The 16,034-nt window shown below is 45.2% G+C and overlaps 1 protein-coding gene across 3 annotated transcripts in view; it reads left to right on the top strand.

The window, feature by feature from the left end:
* The window catches only part of CGN (cingulin), a 48,855-nt gene extending 33,033 nt beyond the window's left edge, over window positions 1-15,822 (top strand). For all 3 annotated transcript variants that reach the window (XM_070766308.1, XM_070766309.1, XM_070766310.1), the window contains exons 16-21: window positions 6,257-6,346; window positions 8,954-9,037; window positions 10,955-11,073; window positions 11,207-11,315; window positions 11,661-11,824; window positions 13,124-15,822. In XM_070766308.1, coding sequence (XP_070622409.1) covers window positions 6,257-6,346; window positions 8,954-9,037; window positions 10,955-11,073; window positions 11,207-11,315; window positions 11,661-11,824; window positions 13,124-13,265 — 708 coding nt within the window. In that variant the 3' untranslated portion in view covers window positions 13,266-15,822. The remainder of the gene's footprint in view (window positions 1-6,256; window positions 6,347-8,953; window positions 9,038-10,954; window positions 11,074-11,206; window positions 11,316-11,660; window positions 11,825-13,123) is intronic.
* Window positions 15,823-16,034: the final 212 nt, after the last annotated feature.

The following is a 16,034-nucleotide window of genomic DNA, read 5'->3' as shown; positions in this document are numbered from 1 at the left end:
AAAAAAACAAACCCAAAAATGCTGGCATTTTTTGGGCTGCAAAACTCTGCGTTTTCTACAAGACGGCATTTTTGTAGAAGAAATGCATCCAGTTCCAGAGCAGGAGGGGAAAAGGGGGTGGGGTGGGGTTATTTATTTATTTATTTATTGGATTTGTATGCCGCCCCTCTCCGTAGACTCGGGGCAGCTAACAACAATGATAAAAAACAACATATAACACTCCAATTAATAAAACAACTAAAAACCCTTATTATAAAACCAAACATACACACAGATATACCATGCATAACTTGTAATGGCCTAGGGGGAAGGAATATCTCAACTCCCCCATGCCTGGTGGCATAAGTGAGTCTTGAGTGGTTTACGAAATATCATCCCGTTTGCTAAAACCCAACATAAAACGAAGCGGCTCAGCGGCTAAGACGCTGAGTGTGTTGGTCAGAAAAGTCGGCAGTTCGAATCCCTAACACGGCGTAACGGAATGAGCTGCCGTTAGTTGCCCCAACGTCTGTTAACCTAGCAGCTTGTAAAGAAACACAAGTAGAAAAATAGGGACTGTTAAGGAGTACGCAGAGTAATCTCTTAGTAGTCTCTTAGTAGTCAAAGATACACGTACACAGGGGAAAGGTGGAGGTTTTGCACATATCCACCTGATAGTCCAGAGACAATAGTCATCATTCAGTAATACAATCCAGTTACATTTAGTATATAAAAATACACACCACAAAAAAATAAAGGGAACCCTTCAACAACACAATATAACTCTCAAGTAAATCAAATTTCTGTGAAATCAAACTGTCCACTTAGGAAGCGACACTGATTGACAAATCGATTTCATTGTGTTGTCAGCACATTCAACTTTGTACAGAACAAAGTATTCCATGAGAATATTTCATTCATTCTGTTCTTTGAGGGTTCCCTTTATTTATTTATTTTTTGAGCAGTGTATTATTTACTTTGGCAAATATCTTAGAATAGAATAGAATAGAATAGAATAGAATTTTTATTGGCCAAGTGTGATTGGACACACAAGGAATTTGTCTTGGTGCATATGCTCTCAGCGTGCATAAAATAAAATATGCATTTGTCAAGAATCATGTGGTACAACACTTAATGATGGTCATAGGGGTCAAATAAGCAATGAAGAAGCAATATGAATAAAAATCTTAGGATATAAGCAACAAGTTACAGTCATACAGTCAACATGGGAGGAAATGGGTGATAGGAATGATGAGAAAAACTAGTAGAATAGAAGTGCAGATCTAGTAGAAAGTCTGACAGTGTTGAGGGAATTATTTGTTTAGTAGAACAATCCTAGTCATACACAGTTAAATAAGTCAATACATGTGCAAAACTATAAGCCTTACATGTACAGCTTATAAATACATAAACCATCATTTGAACACGCAGTTCTAACTACAGCAGTCACAGAAAACTAGCAAAGAGTGTCAGGGAGAGATATAATCACGCCAGACAAAAACCTTTGCCAGACCAATCCTTGAATACGGCTCATCTGTCTGGAACCTGCACTGCATTTTGGACATAAACACCCTAGAAAATGTCCAGAGATACTTTATTAGAAGAGCCGCCCACGCCTCCGCAACTAGACTTACAATCCTAGGTTTAGAAAGCTTAGAACTACGTCGCCTTAAACACGACCTAAGCCTAGCCCATAAAACCATCTGCTACAATGTCCTTCCTACTTCAGTTTCAACCACAACAACACACGAGCACGCAACAGATACAAACTTAATGTAAACCGCTCTAAATTTGACTGCAGGAAATATGACTTAGGTAACCGAGTAGTTGATGCATGGAACTCACAACCAGACTCTGTAGTATCGTCACCTGACCCACAAAACTTCACCCTTAGACTGTCCACTGTTGACCTCTCCCGATTCCTAAGAGGTCAGTAAGGGACGTGCATAAGTGTACCAGCGTGACTTCCCTCCCCTGTCCTAAAGTTTCTCTTTTACTAATATCGTGTATATAAATATTATTATATCTTTGTATATCACCAATACGTACTTGACAAAACAAACAAATAAAATAAATCTGGCTCCCTCTTGTGGCCGTTTGTAACATTAGCTCTTAAAGCAATAGTGTTCCAATACATATAAACATACATTGTTGGCTTGTGTCATATATTTATTTATTACTTATTATTTATTACTTAGATTTGTATGCCGCCCCTCTCCGAAGACTCGGGGCGGCTCACAACATGTAAAAAACAAATCATAAGCAATCAGACAAATTTAAAATATTTAAATTTAAAAAACCCCATATGGTAACAGTCACACACACAGACATACCATGCATAAATTAAACGTGCCCAGGGGGAGATGTTTCAGTTCCCCCATGCCTGACGGCAAAGGTGGGTTTTGAGGAGTTTACGGAAGGCAGGAAGAGTAGGGGCAGTTCTAATCTCCGGGGGGAGTTGGTTCCAGAGAGTCGGTGCCGCCACAGAGAAGGCTCTTCCCCTGGGGCCCGCCAACCGACATTGTTTAGTTGACGGGACCCGGAGAAGGCCCACTCTGTGGGACCTAATCGGTCGCTGGGATTCGTGCGGCAGCAGGCGGTCTCGGAGATATTCTGGTCCGATGCCATGAAGGGCTTTAAAGGTCATAACCAACACTTTGAATTGTGACCGGAAATTGATCGGCAACCAATGCAGGCTGCGGAGTGATGGTGAAACATGGGCATACCTAGGTAGGCCCATGACTGCTCTCGCAGCTGCATTTTGCACGATCTGAAGTTTCCGAACACTTTTCAAAGGTAGCCCCATGTAGAGAGCATTACAGTAGTCGAACCTCGAGGTGATGAGGGCATGAGTGACTGTGAGCAATGAGTCCCGGTCCAGATAGGGCCGCAACTGGTGCACCAGGCGAACCTGGGCAAACGCCCCCCTCGCCACAGCTGAAAGATGTTGTTCTAATGTGAGCTGTGGATCGAGGAGGACGCCCAAGTTGCGGACCCTCTCTGAGGGGGTCAATAATTCCCCCCCCCAGGGTGATGGACGGACAGATGGGATTGTCCTTGGGAGGCATAACCCACAGCCACTCCGTCTTATCCGGGTTGAGCTTGAGTCTGTTGACACCCATCCAGGCCCCAACAGCCTCCAGGCACCGGCACATCACTTCCACCGCTTCGTTGACTGGGCATGGGGTGGAGATGTAAAGCTGGGTATCATCCGCATATTGATGATACCTCACCCCATGTCCTTGGATGATCTCGCCCAGCGGTTTCATGTAGATGTTGAATAGCAGGGGGGAGAGGACCGACCCCTGAGGCACCCCACAAGGGAGAAACCTAGGAGTCGACCTCTGGCCCCCCACTAACACCGACTGCGACCGGCCAGAGAGGTAGGAGGAGAACCACTGAAGGACAGTGCCTCCCACTCCCAACCCCTCCAGCCGGTGCAGAAGGATACCATGGTCGATGGTATCGAAAGCCGCTGAGAGGTCAAGGAGCACCAGGACAGAGGATAAACCCCTGTCCCGGGCCCGCCAGAGATCATCCATCAACGCGACCAAAGCGGTTTCCGTGCTGTAACTGGCCCTGAAACCCGACTGCTGGGGACCTAGATAATCGGCTTCTTCCAAGGACCGCTGGAGCTGGAGTGCCACCACCTTCTCGACAACCTTCCCCATAAAGGGAAGGTTGGAGACTGGACGATAGTTGTTAAGTACGGCTGGGTCCAGGGAGGGCTTCTTGAGGAGGGGGCGCACAAGCGCTTCTTTATAGAGTGATGGAAAAACTCCCCTCCCCAAGGAAGCGTTGGTAATCTCCTGGGCCCAGCTCCGTGTCACCTCCCTGCTGGCCGAAACCAACCAGGAGGGACACGGATCCAGTAAACAGGTGGCGGAACTCACAGCTCCGATGGCCTTGTCCACTTCATCAGGTGTCACCAGATCAAACTCCTCCCAGACAGGTGGACAAGTACGTGCCCCAGTCACCTCGACTGACTCATTGTCAGTCGACTCTGTTATACAATTGGAGTCGAGATTGGCCCGGATCCGAGCGACTTTATCAGCGAAAAACGTGTTAAAATCCTCGGCACTACTCTGCAAGGGCTCCCCAACTCCCCCCTGATTAAGAAGGGAGCGGGTCACCCTAAACAGAGCGGCCGGGCGGGATTCCGCTGATGCAATCAAGGCGGCATGGTACGCGCATCTTGCCGCCTTGAGCGCCACTTTGTAAGTCTTAATAAAAGCTCTTACAAGTGTTCGATCGGATTCAGACCTACTCTTCCTCCATCGCTTCTCTAGACGTCTCTTTTGGCGTTTCAACTCCCGGAGCTCCTCGTTGAACCATGGGGCTCTACGGGGTCTAGCGCTGCGGAGAGGTCGCAAAGGCGCAATCCGGTCAAGAGCCCCCGCTGCAGCCGTGTTCCAGGCCTCCGCGAGAGACTCCGCCGAACTGTGGACGAGTGCCTCTGGAATAACCCCAAGCGCCGTCTGAAAGCCCTCTGGGTCCATCAGGCGCCTGGGGCGGAACATCTTCATTGGTTCCGCCTCCCTGCGGGGGAGGATTGGAGCCAGGAAGTCAAGCCGTAGTAGAAAATGGTCTGACCATGACAAAGGCAACACTTCTAAGCCCCTTAGTCTCAGACCATTACTCAATTGCTCGGAAAGGAATACCATGTCAGGTGCGTGCCCTCCCTCGTGAGTCGGACCCTGAACTACTTGAGTCAGGTCCACGGCTGTCATGGTGGCCATGAACTCCTGTGCCAACCCAGAGGTTTCGCCGAGTGACGGCAGATTGAAGTCCCCCAAGACAATAAGTCTGGGGAACTCTACCGCCAACCCGGCTACCTCCTCGAGTAGCACAGGCAGGGCTTTTGACACGCAGCTGGGAGGCAGGTACGTGAGAAATAAGCCCACCTGAACTCCTAAGTCCAACTTCATCAAGAGAGACTCGCAACCCGCTATTTCCGGAGCAATGAGTCTACGCAGGCAAAGGCTCTCCCTGGCTACAATAGCCACTCCTCCCCCCCTCCCCTGGGGTCGCGGTTGATGCCATATCTGAAACCCGGCTGGGCAAATTTCAGAGAGAGGAACACCTCCCTCCGGGCCCAGCCAGGTTTCAGTAATACATGCCAGGTCGGCCTCCTCATCCAGGATCAGATCCCGGATGAGGAGAGCTTTATTAACCACCGACCTGGCATTCAACAGCAGCAACCTGAGCCCAGGGCCAGAGTTACACTCATCACCAGTACCCAAGATTGGGCTCACAGAGCCAGAACAGGGGACCGTTATTAAGCAACGGTCCCTCGTTCCCCTGGAACGGCTAACTCTGTGGCCCCCGCCATATCTGCCTCTCCCCAGCAACACAGGGATATTCCGACCCCCTGCCACCCCAGAGATCGGTGCCCCTCCCTCTCCTGTCTCCCGGGCGTCAGGTGGGCCAGTACTAACATGGAGTACTTTTGGTGGAAAGGTAACAGCGCTCCATGCGCCTTCGGTGTTTAGTCATGCTGGCCACATGACCACGGAGAAGTTTTTGGACAAGGCTGGCTCTTTGACTTAGAAACGGAGATGAGCACTGCCCCCTAGAGTCGGGAATGACCAGCACATACTTATTTTTATTTATTTATTAATCAGATTTGTATACCGCCCCTCTCCGCAGACTCGGGGCGGCTCACAGTAATAATAATACAATGTAAACAAATCCAATATTTAAGTTTAAGTTAATTTAAAACCTCAATTTAAAAACCAATCATACATACTAACATACCATGCATAAATTTTATAAGCCTAGGGGGAGGGAAAGTCTCAATTCCCCCATGCCTGACGACAGAGGTGGGTTTTAAGGAGCTTACGAAAGGCAAGGAGGGTGGGGGCAACTCTGATATCTGGAGGGAGTTGGTTCCAAAGGGTCGGGGCTGCCACAGAGAAGGCTCTTCCCCTGGGTCCCGCCAAACGACATTGTTTAGTCGACGGGACCTGGAGAAGGCCAACTCTGTGGGACCTAACCAGTCGCTGGGATTCGTGCGGCAGAAGGCGGTCCCGGAGATAATCTGGTCCGGTGCCATGAAGGGCTTTATAAGTCATAACCAACACTTTGAATTGTGACCGGAAACTGATCGGCAGCCAATGCAGACTGCGGAGTGTTGGCGTGACATGGGCGTATTTAGGGAAGCAGTAACAGGGGAACCTTTAACATAAAACAGTGATGGTTAACTTTGGTTTTTAAGCACTTTGGTGGATCCAGAAAGGTCGCAGCGCTCTTACTCAGCCCATCCTGTATTTTCCAGGATAAATCTAAACGCCTTGAAGTGGAGCTGGATGAAGAACGCAACACGGTGGAGCTTTTGACCGAGAGGATCAACCGATCCAGAGATCAGGTGAGCGGCCGAATTTGGCCTCGGACATCGTCCCAACTCCTAGCGAGTAGAGAAAAGGGTGTATCCTTGGTGGTTTGCAAAACACGGAATCCCGCTTTTATGGTGGACCCCCCCCCCCCCCGAAAAAAAATCTCACAGCGTCGCATGTTGTTTGGACCTGAAAGTTAATTTATTGTATTTTTCAGAATGTAAGACGCACGTTTTTCCTCCCTAAAAGAGGCTGATAATTTGGGTGCATCTTATGCTCTGAATGTAGCTTTTTTTCCCAGCCCTAACCAGCTGCTAACGATCTTCCCAGCTCTTACCTTGCAGGCTCTGTCATTGTTACTCTCTGCAAAGAATGTTCTCCAAGCCCTAAGTCTTTGCAGGGTTTTTTTTTTTATTGCTCTACTTGCTCCAACTGTTTCTTTCCAGGTGCTAATGATGTTTATTTATTTATTTATTTTATTTATTAGATTTGTATGCCGCCCCTCTCCCCTGTTCCCAGCTCTTACTGGCTTGCAAGCTCTTTCATGGTTACTCTCTCCAAATAAAGTTTTTTAAAGCCCTAACCAGGGGATAAAATAATGTGCTGAAGCTGACCAAGCTAAGGACGCTGGCCAGATGAATACCTAGTAAGCAGATTATTTCCCCTATTTTCCTCCCCAAAACTAAGGTGCGTCTTATACTCCGAAAAATACGGTCACTTATTTAATTCAATTCATTTGATTTCTATGCCACCCAATCCCTTGGAATTCATTTACCTCCTTCTCGGCCAGGTTACCTCCATATTTTAGACTTTGATGTCATTCCAGAATCAGTCAGAAAAAGGGCATGGTCCTGCCCTTGGTTTGCAAGCAGTAAAAAGAAGAAAAATATTTCTCTTGCATCGGGCATCGCTGTTTCCCTGCCTTCCTGTTTCGTACGGAATCTGCAGGGCACGTCAAAGCAGATTGAGGCTGTGTCTGTCAGCGCCTTTAAATCCCTTCTCATCTCCATCCCGGCGCTGTCAATGCCTATATTTAGTTTTCTCGCAAGACTTGGTGAACAGTGCGGTCAGGACTGGTAGGGAAAGCGAGTCGAAGGCTTGGCTGCATAGCTAGAGGGATCACAAGCAGGAAGGGGGAGATTGCGATCCCGCTGTATAGAGCATTTGGAATATTATTATTATTATTATTATTATTATTATTATTATTTATTAGATTTGTATGCAGCCCCTCTCCAAAGACTCGGGGCGGCTCACAACAGTAATACAAAAACAATATAACAGTGAGACAAAGCTAATATTAAAATAAAACATATCTAAAACCCCAACAATTTAAAATTGGAATAATACTGTGTCCAATTCTGGAGACCTAAACCTACAAAAAGATATTGACAAAATTGAAGGGGTCCAAAGACGGGCTACAAGAATGGTAGAAGGTCTTAAGCATAAAACGTATCAGGAAAGACTCCATGAACTCAATCTGTAGAGTCTGGAGGACAGAAGGAAAAGGGGGGACATGATCGAAACATTTAAATATGTTAAAGGGTTAAATAAGGTCCAGGAGGGAAGTGTTTTTAATAGGAAAGTGAACCCAAGAACAAGGGGACACAATCTGAGGTCAGTTGGGGGAAAGATCAGAAGCAACGTAGGAAAATATTATTTGACTGAAAGAAGAGTAGATGCTTGGAACAAACTTCCAGCAGACGTGGTTGTTAAATCCACAGTAACTGAATTGAAACATGCCTGGGAGAAACCTAGATCCATCCTAAGATAAAATACAGGAAATAGTATAAGGGCAGACTAGATGGACCATGAGGACTTTTTCTGCCGTCTATCTTCTATGTTTCTATGAATGAGGAAGGAAGGAAGGAAAGAAAGAGAAGGAAGGAAGGAAGGAAGGAAGGAAGGAAGGAAGTGAATCTAAACATGCCTGGGATAAACATCTATCCATCCTATGATAAAATACAGGAAATAGTATAAGGGCAGACTAGATGGACCAGGGGGTCTTTTTCTGCCGTCAATCTTCTATGTTTCTATGACTTATCATTTCCTTGTGTTTTAGAGCTGGGTCACCCACGCAGGTTGGAGAGGGGAATTATAAATCAGAGAAACATACTGAAAAAAACCCACCCAAGCGAAAGATGTTGTTATTACTAAGATTTGCAAGCGTCTAGACAATATTTAATGTCAATATTGTCTTGCAAAGGGATAGAGTTGGGGCCGTGTTTAAGCTCAAATGCAATTGTTTCTCGTAGTAATAGTAGTGTAGACTTAGTAAATAGTTTGACAGTGTTGAGGGGATTATTTGTTTAGCAGAGTGATGGCATTCGGGGAAAAACGGTTCTTGTGTCTAGCTGTCTTGGTGTGCAGGGCTCTGTAGCGACGTTTTGAGGGTGGGAGTTGAAACAGTTTGTGTCCAGGATGCGAGGGGTCTGTAAATATTCACTAGAGCCTTTAGAGCTGGGTTTTTGGGGGGTGTTTTGCATTGGAGTGGAGCTTCTGCGTGCAGGAGCAGTCTACCTTCGAGCGGAAAAACACTGGGAGATTACAGTTCGGGGCGGCAACCCATCAGCCACGCTGTCGAAACTAAATGTATCCCCTCCCTCGCCTTTCTCCCTCTCTCTTTCCTCCCTTCCTCGCAGATCGACCAACTACGAGCCGAACTTCTCCAGGAAAGATCCGCCCGGCAAGACCTCGAGTGTGACAAAGTTGCTTTGGAAAGACAGGTGAGGCTGTGACGGGAGATAGGCGGGAGCAGAGGTTCCGGGCAGTCCTCGACTTAACGGCGCTTCGTTTAGCCACCAAAGTTGCGACGGCGACGGGAAAAAAGTGAATTACCGTCGGTCCTGGCCCTTAACGATCCCTACAGACACGGGATCGAAATTTCCGATACTAAATCTCGCTCGCCGCGCATAGGTAAAGCGCCCGCACTCCCGTTCCCTAACCGGTAGCAAAATTAAGAGAAACCCACCACTGAAATTAAAAAAACAACAACCCAGTATTGATAGACAGGTGAAAAACTTTCCCTTTCAAACAACACAAAATCCGTTTTCTACCCGTTCAGTCCGTAGACGCTGTATAAAACGCATGTGAAACTCCTGTTCACCTAATTGTGAAATTATGTCACATTTCGGCCCAAATTCAGCCTCCTTTCACGATTTTTTTCCATGGAAAAAATGCTTTTTTAAAAGCAATTAGATTTATTTATTTTTTTGCTCTTTCCCACTGAAATTTTCCACCCCACCAGCTCTTCCATTTTTGTGGTGGGGAAAAAAAACACCCCAAAACACCAGGAAATTTTTATTCCTGTGCTAAAGCAATAAAATGATCATCGCTGCTCATCCAAAAAAACCTCTTTCTTTTTTCTCCACCCTCCCCACGTGGTGGACCAACCACAACAAGTCTGAACTTGGCTTCAGGATGTTTACGGATCTTTTGAGGCTCAAGGCAGCTCTTAAAAAGAATTTTTTTCCCCCTTTGGTTCACTGCAGAATAAAATAAAAATAAATAATAATAATAATAATAAAATCAAATAAAAATAAATAAATAAAACAATGAAAAATAATAAAATAACAACAGTAACAACAAAAATAATAGCAACAATTATAACAACAAAACAACAGTAATAGTAATAGTTACGGAACTATTATGTAAGATAAAGATAGATAGATAGATAGATAGATAGATAGATAGATAGATAGATAGATAGATAGATAAAGATAGATAGATAGATAAAGATAGATAGATAGATAGATAGATAAAGATAGATAGATAGATAGATAGATAGATAGATAGATAAAGATAGATAGATAGATAGATAAAGATAGATAGATAGATAGATAGATAGATAGATAAAGATAGATAGATAGATAGATAAAGATAGATAGATAGATAGATAGATGAAGATAGATAGATAGATAGATAGATAAAGATAGATAGATAGATAGATAGATAAAGATAGATAGATAGATAGATAGATAAAGATAGATAGATAGATAGATAAAGATAGATAGATAGATAGATAGATAGATAAAGATAGATAGATAGATAAAGATAGATAGATAGATAAAGATAGATAGATAAAGATAGATAGATAGATAAAGATAGATAGATAGATAGATAAAGATAGATAGATAGATAGATAGATAAAGATAGATAGATAGATAGATAAAGATAGATAGATAGATAAAGATAGATAGATAGATAAAGATAGATAGATAGATAGATAGATAGATAGATAGATAGATAAAGATAGATAGATAGATAGATAAAGATAGATAGATAGATAAAGATAGATAGATAGATAAAGATAGATAGATAGATAGATAAAGATAGATAGATAGATAGATAAAGATAGATAGATAGATAGATATAGATAGATAGATAGATAGATAGATAGATAGATAAATATGAAGATAGGTAGGTAGATAAATAGATAGATTGGTTGGTAGGTAGGTAGGTAGGTAGATAGATAGATAGATAGATAGATAGATAGATAGATAGATAGATAGATAGATAGATAGATAGATAGATGATAAACACAATATATATCTAGATAGAAGGGGAAGGGGTTCCCCTCTAAGCTTTTCCACCCCTTTGGCCTCCTTCCCGACCACTTTCTCCATCATTTCCTCCCCACGCAGAATAAGGACCTCAAAACCCGTCTGACCAGCAACGAAGGGCTGCAGAAATCCAGCGCCAACGTCTCCCAGCTGGAGTCGCGGATCCAAGAACTTCAGGAGAAGCTCCTGGCGGAAGAGAGGTAATCCTCCAAATGTTCTCTTCGTGATGTTCGCTCACCTGGTGATCAGGTCCCCCTCCGAGGCCAAGACTAGACATAGCAATAGCAATAGCATCTCGTTGGCTTGGCAATGACGTATCGGTTGTCTCAACAGGGAGAAAACGGTCCTGCTCTCCTCCAACCGAAAGCTGGAGAGGAAGTTGAAGGAGCTGAGCATCCAGATCGACGAAGAGAGGCAGCACATCAATGACCAGAAGGACCAGGTAGGAACCTGCTTTGGGGTTCTTGTGTTGTGAGGTGTGACAGAACTCACCAGCGAGTTTTGAGAAAGGATTCGATCTCCAGCCACTGGAAAGGTTCCCGAAACAAGGATTAGGGAATGGGCCACCTGCCCACAAGATCTGAAGAATTAATTTCTGCCATAGACTATGCACATGAGTGGTGGAAAACTTCCAGAAGGGAGCCACCTAAGAATCTCGGTCCTAGAGCATGCTGAGAAATGTGGTTTCGGCCACCATTGGGCGAGGGAGAGGAGGGAACTCCAACCCACTTCTCAGTTTTTGAGGGGCTGACTCTCACCATGGTCCTCTTCTCCTCCCCTTGCCCAGCTGAGCCTGCGGGTCAAAGCACTGAAGCGACAGGTGGACGAGGCCGAAGAGGAGATCGAGAGGCTGGAGGCGGCACGCAAGAAGGCCCTGAGGGAGTTGGAGGAGCAGCACGAGACCAACGAGCAGCTCCAGAGCCGGGTCAAAGCCCTGGAGAAGGACCTCTGGTGAGTGGAATGGCTTGTCTGTCCACCCATCCACCCACCTGCCTATCCATCTGTCTGTCCAAGCACCCATCGACCTACTCCCTGTCTTGACATCCATCCATCCTATCTAGTATCTACTGGAAGTACAATAATCTTCTTACCAGTTTGTTCTTTTGTCATATACATTCAACAAAGATATTACAGCTTACAAACACATCAAAATATCAGATGGAAGAACCGAGCATAGAAATCGCTATCAAGTTAAAAAATCAATCGGAATAAAACGACAGAGAGAGGATAAGCCTTGGTCTCTGGCTCCCTCTTATGGCAACCCGCAGTACTACAGCCAATCATAACATTTTAAAGCTATATTGCATCAATCCATACAACCATACATTGTTGGCTTATTTATATACAGCGTTCCCTCGATTTTTTTCCCCCAATAAATTTTATTAATTTTCGTAAAATAGACAAAACTGACAAACATACATTTAACATAAAAATGGGGTTGCAACTTCCCCGCTTATTCTAGAAGTTAAATTTCGATACAGAGAAAAGAATACATTGTTAATACTATAACACTACTTATTATTTTAAATGGAAAGAAGAAACTTGTTTAACCTTATATAATAAATCTTCAGTGTTCCCTCGATTTTCACGGGGGATGCGTTCCGAGACTGCCCGCGAAAGTCAAATTTCCGCTAAGTAGAGATGTGGAAGTAAATATTTTTGGCTATGAACAGTATCCCAAGCCTTCCCTTAACACTTTAAACCCCTAAATTGCAATTTTCCATTCCCTCAGCAACCATTTAGATTATTACTCACCATGTTTAGTTATTAAAGTTTATTTAAAAAAATATTTATTAAAGGCGGACGAAAGTTTGGCGATGACATATGGCGTCATCAGGTGGGAAAAACCCTGGTACAGTATAGGGAAAAACCCCGCAAAGTATTTTTTAATTAATATTTTTGAAAAACCGTGGTATGGACATTTCGCGAAGTTCGAATCTGCGAAAATTGAGGGAACACCGTATTACCAACCCAACCACAAATAGCCATCCATCATAGATCCCTCTGTCCACCAGGGTGGACAACCTGCTTATGGAAATCTGATGGTTGCGAGCAGAACCTCCACGCACAGGGGCAGTTTATCCCAGAGCATCCGGCCACCAAGCCTGATTGCATGTGGTAGCCCGTAACATTGGACCTTTCCTTTCCCTTTGATCGCTCATTTTCAAGCCTAGGAGGGTGTCCATTATTCTGGGGTGGACCCCCTCTCTTGACCGATTGCTCCCGGTTTTTTATTTTTCCCCCCTCCAGGCGCAAGGCAGCACGTTCGACAGCCGAATCCAGTCTCCGGGACGACCAGCTGAGTTCGGACGAAGAATTCGATAGCGCTTACGGCCCGTCCTCCATCGCGTCGCTTCTGACGGAGGGAAACCTCCAAACCAGCTCCTGTTAAAGGCCGTCTCGGGGTTTGTTTGGATGCCCTTGAAGTGTGCAAAAAAAAAAACCCAACCCCATGGTGGGGCGGGATCCCCCTCCTCACAGGGAGAAATTGTTTCTTCCCCAATTGGGGGGGGGGCAACATCTTGATTTTAAAAAACAAAATTGGAGGAAATTTTAAATTTTTGGTCGCTACAGGGCAGAAATCCAGAGCCTGTAAAAGAAAAACTGGGTCTTATTTGGGGTTGTTTTTATTTTTTTTAATCTGGTTCTCAGGGCATTGACGAGCGGTTAGAATAACAGAGCCACCTTTTAAATATGTATATATATATTTTTGTACATACGTCGGGTTGCATGGAGAAGGCGACGGGCGTGCAATTATATTGCGAGACAATCCTAGAATGTTAGAAACGGGGCCTTGTTGCATGGAATGGAAACCAAAAGGGGTTTTTTTTCTTCTTTTCTTCGGCCTGTTCCAGCCCCTTTTGGAAGAAATTGTCTGCGTTTCCCCCCCCCCCCCCCGACTGAATCTTTCCTGCGTTTGGCTTGGCTTGCGTCCGAATCCCAGACCTCTCTTCTGACCGCTGGCTGGAGATCCGGTGGCAGGTAGTTCCGCAGGACCTTGCCCCCTCTCTGACTTTTCCCGCCCTGCTTTCCTCGTCTTAAAAGAGTGCCTTTCTAAACCGGGAGGGGGAAAAAAAGAGAGATAAATTTTCAGCGGATAATTAAAGGTCGCGTAGACGTTCCCGCTTAGAAACCAGTGACCGGTTTTGGCTCTGGCCAATTTCCTGGTGATTTTCCTCCCGTTAAACCAACCAGGATTGGGTCAAGGATGGTGGAAAGTTGCCCAAAAAAACCCCCCAACCGATACAGTTATGCTCTGTTTATTTCACACTCTTGCCCGAACTGGTAGCATTTCAACCCTGGCGCGGGATTTGCGGTTGTCGATGCTCAACTGGCAATTTTTAAAGCCTTGAGATCGACGTGGCTGCGGCTATGAAATTTCCTTCCGGCGTTTTCCCAGTCCCGGGTTCTGTTTTCCTGGCAAACGAGGCAGCCCATCCGGCCTCGGCGAGCCGACAGCTCCTTGGCATCCTTTCTGGTGAGGCGGGTTTTGATCCTGCTGGTGAGCTGGCAGTGAAGAACGTGTCTGGGTTGCAAACCCTGCAGCGTTACCAAATTTTAAGTTGTTTTTTTTTTCCAGAGGCTGCTTCCTCAGTTCTTCCTCTCTCGGGACCCAACTCAGGTTCCATTAAAAAAAATTTAACCTCTCTAGGCTTTGCCTATCACCAAGTGCCTTATCGAGACTGACTTTTTCCTCTGGTTTTTCTTGCCTATTTGGCCTGGTCTACTACCGGAACGGTAAGGTGCTACGTTTATGTGTCCCTGATACGCACCCATTGTGAGATTTGTCTTCTGCGCAAATGGAGCGAGCGGAATCTCATCTAAAGACGTCACATGAGATTTTGGCGACTTTCCCCGATTTTTTGCTTGGCGCGCGCGGGAGCAAAAATATCGGCGAAAATCATCAAAATCTCTCTCTCGTGTGCGTCCTCGCCACAAGATTTCACTCGTTGCGCAGAAGCCAAATCTCATGCCCTGATGGCGCAGCCTTGGACGGGAAACAGTGATGGCCTACTACCGGAAAGGTAAAGTTCTACGTTCTGGTAGCAATTTTCGGGAAGCACGCGCAGATGCGCGCCCACGTGAGATTTGCCTTCTGCACATGAGCAGCGAGCAAAATTACATCGGAAGACGCTCACGCGAGAATTTGGCGATTTTTGCCGATTTTTTGCTTGGCACACGTAAGAGCAAAAATATCGGCAGAAATCGTCAAAATCTCTCTCGCACGCGGGTCCTCACCGCAAGATTTCCCTTGCTGCACATGCGCAGAAGGCAAATCTCTCGCCGATGGGTGCGCGTGTCCATCCGACAGACACGCACCTGCCCGCGGAGGGTACATTGATAGCGCCGAATACAGTCCGCTGCCGGGAACGTACTTTGCAACGCGACACAGATCCATCCTTTGGCGCCCAAACGGCGGGGGTTTTGGGATTGGCAACCATCTTAACCAAGTTTCCAAGTTTGGCTCTCCCCTGACTTTTATGGCATGGCCGGCAATCCCGCTTCTGCCAACTTCCACCGGTTAATCTGATGAATTAATTTGGAATCTCGAATCTGTAGGAAATATCGGCCTTTTCCTCAAGGCGTGACATCGTTTTTCCCTCCTTCAACTTTTATCCAAAAGTTTCCAAAAGTTTCATTTCCTATTCAGATATTTTGTATTTTTTGTTTGTTTGTTTGTTTAATGCCAATTAGTTCACGGAGAGGGGGGGGGAGGAAAACCCCATCCAAGTTTTGAGCTGAGACGATAAAGATTTTCAATTTTAAATAGCTGCTAATGCAATCTGGGCTGAATTTTAAGAATGGATCGGGTTTTTTTGATTATCTGGAGCTTTATTATATATATATGTCTAATATATATATATATATATTCCTGGTCTCGGGTGAAAATCAAACCCCTTGTATGTTGATTTTTTTTTTTTCAAATAAAAAGAGCTATATTTATCGAGCTGCTTGGCTAGCGATCCTTATTCTCGGGGTTGAATTTGTTATCTTTGCTGGACAGAATTTTCCATCTCTTTCCTTCGGGGTTCGTTGCAAATGTTTTCATGGCACCATGCAAAACCGATTCTACATCTCTATCTCACAATGTCTCTTCTATATTTTCGTGATTTGTGTCCTTTCTACAATCCTAGGTTTGTGCAACATAACTCGATTCCAA

This window comes from Erythrolamprus reginae, chromosome 13 (assembly GCF_031021105.1).
Source record: "Erythrolamprus reginae isolate rEryReg1 chromosome 13, rEryReg1.hap1, whole genome shotgun sequence".
In the NCBI taxonomy this organism is placed as follows: Eukaryota; Metazoa; Chordata; class Lepidosauria; order Squamata; family Dipsadidae; genus Erythrolamprus; species Erythrolamprus reginae.
Note: the sequence above shows the minus strand (reverse complement) of the source record. Positions and strands in the feature narration are given on the sequence as shown.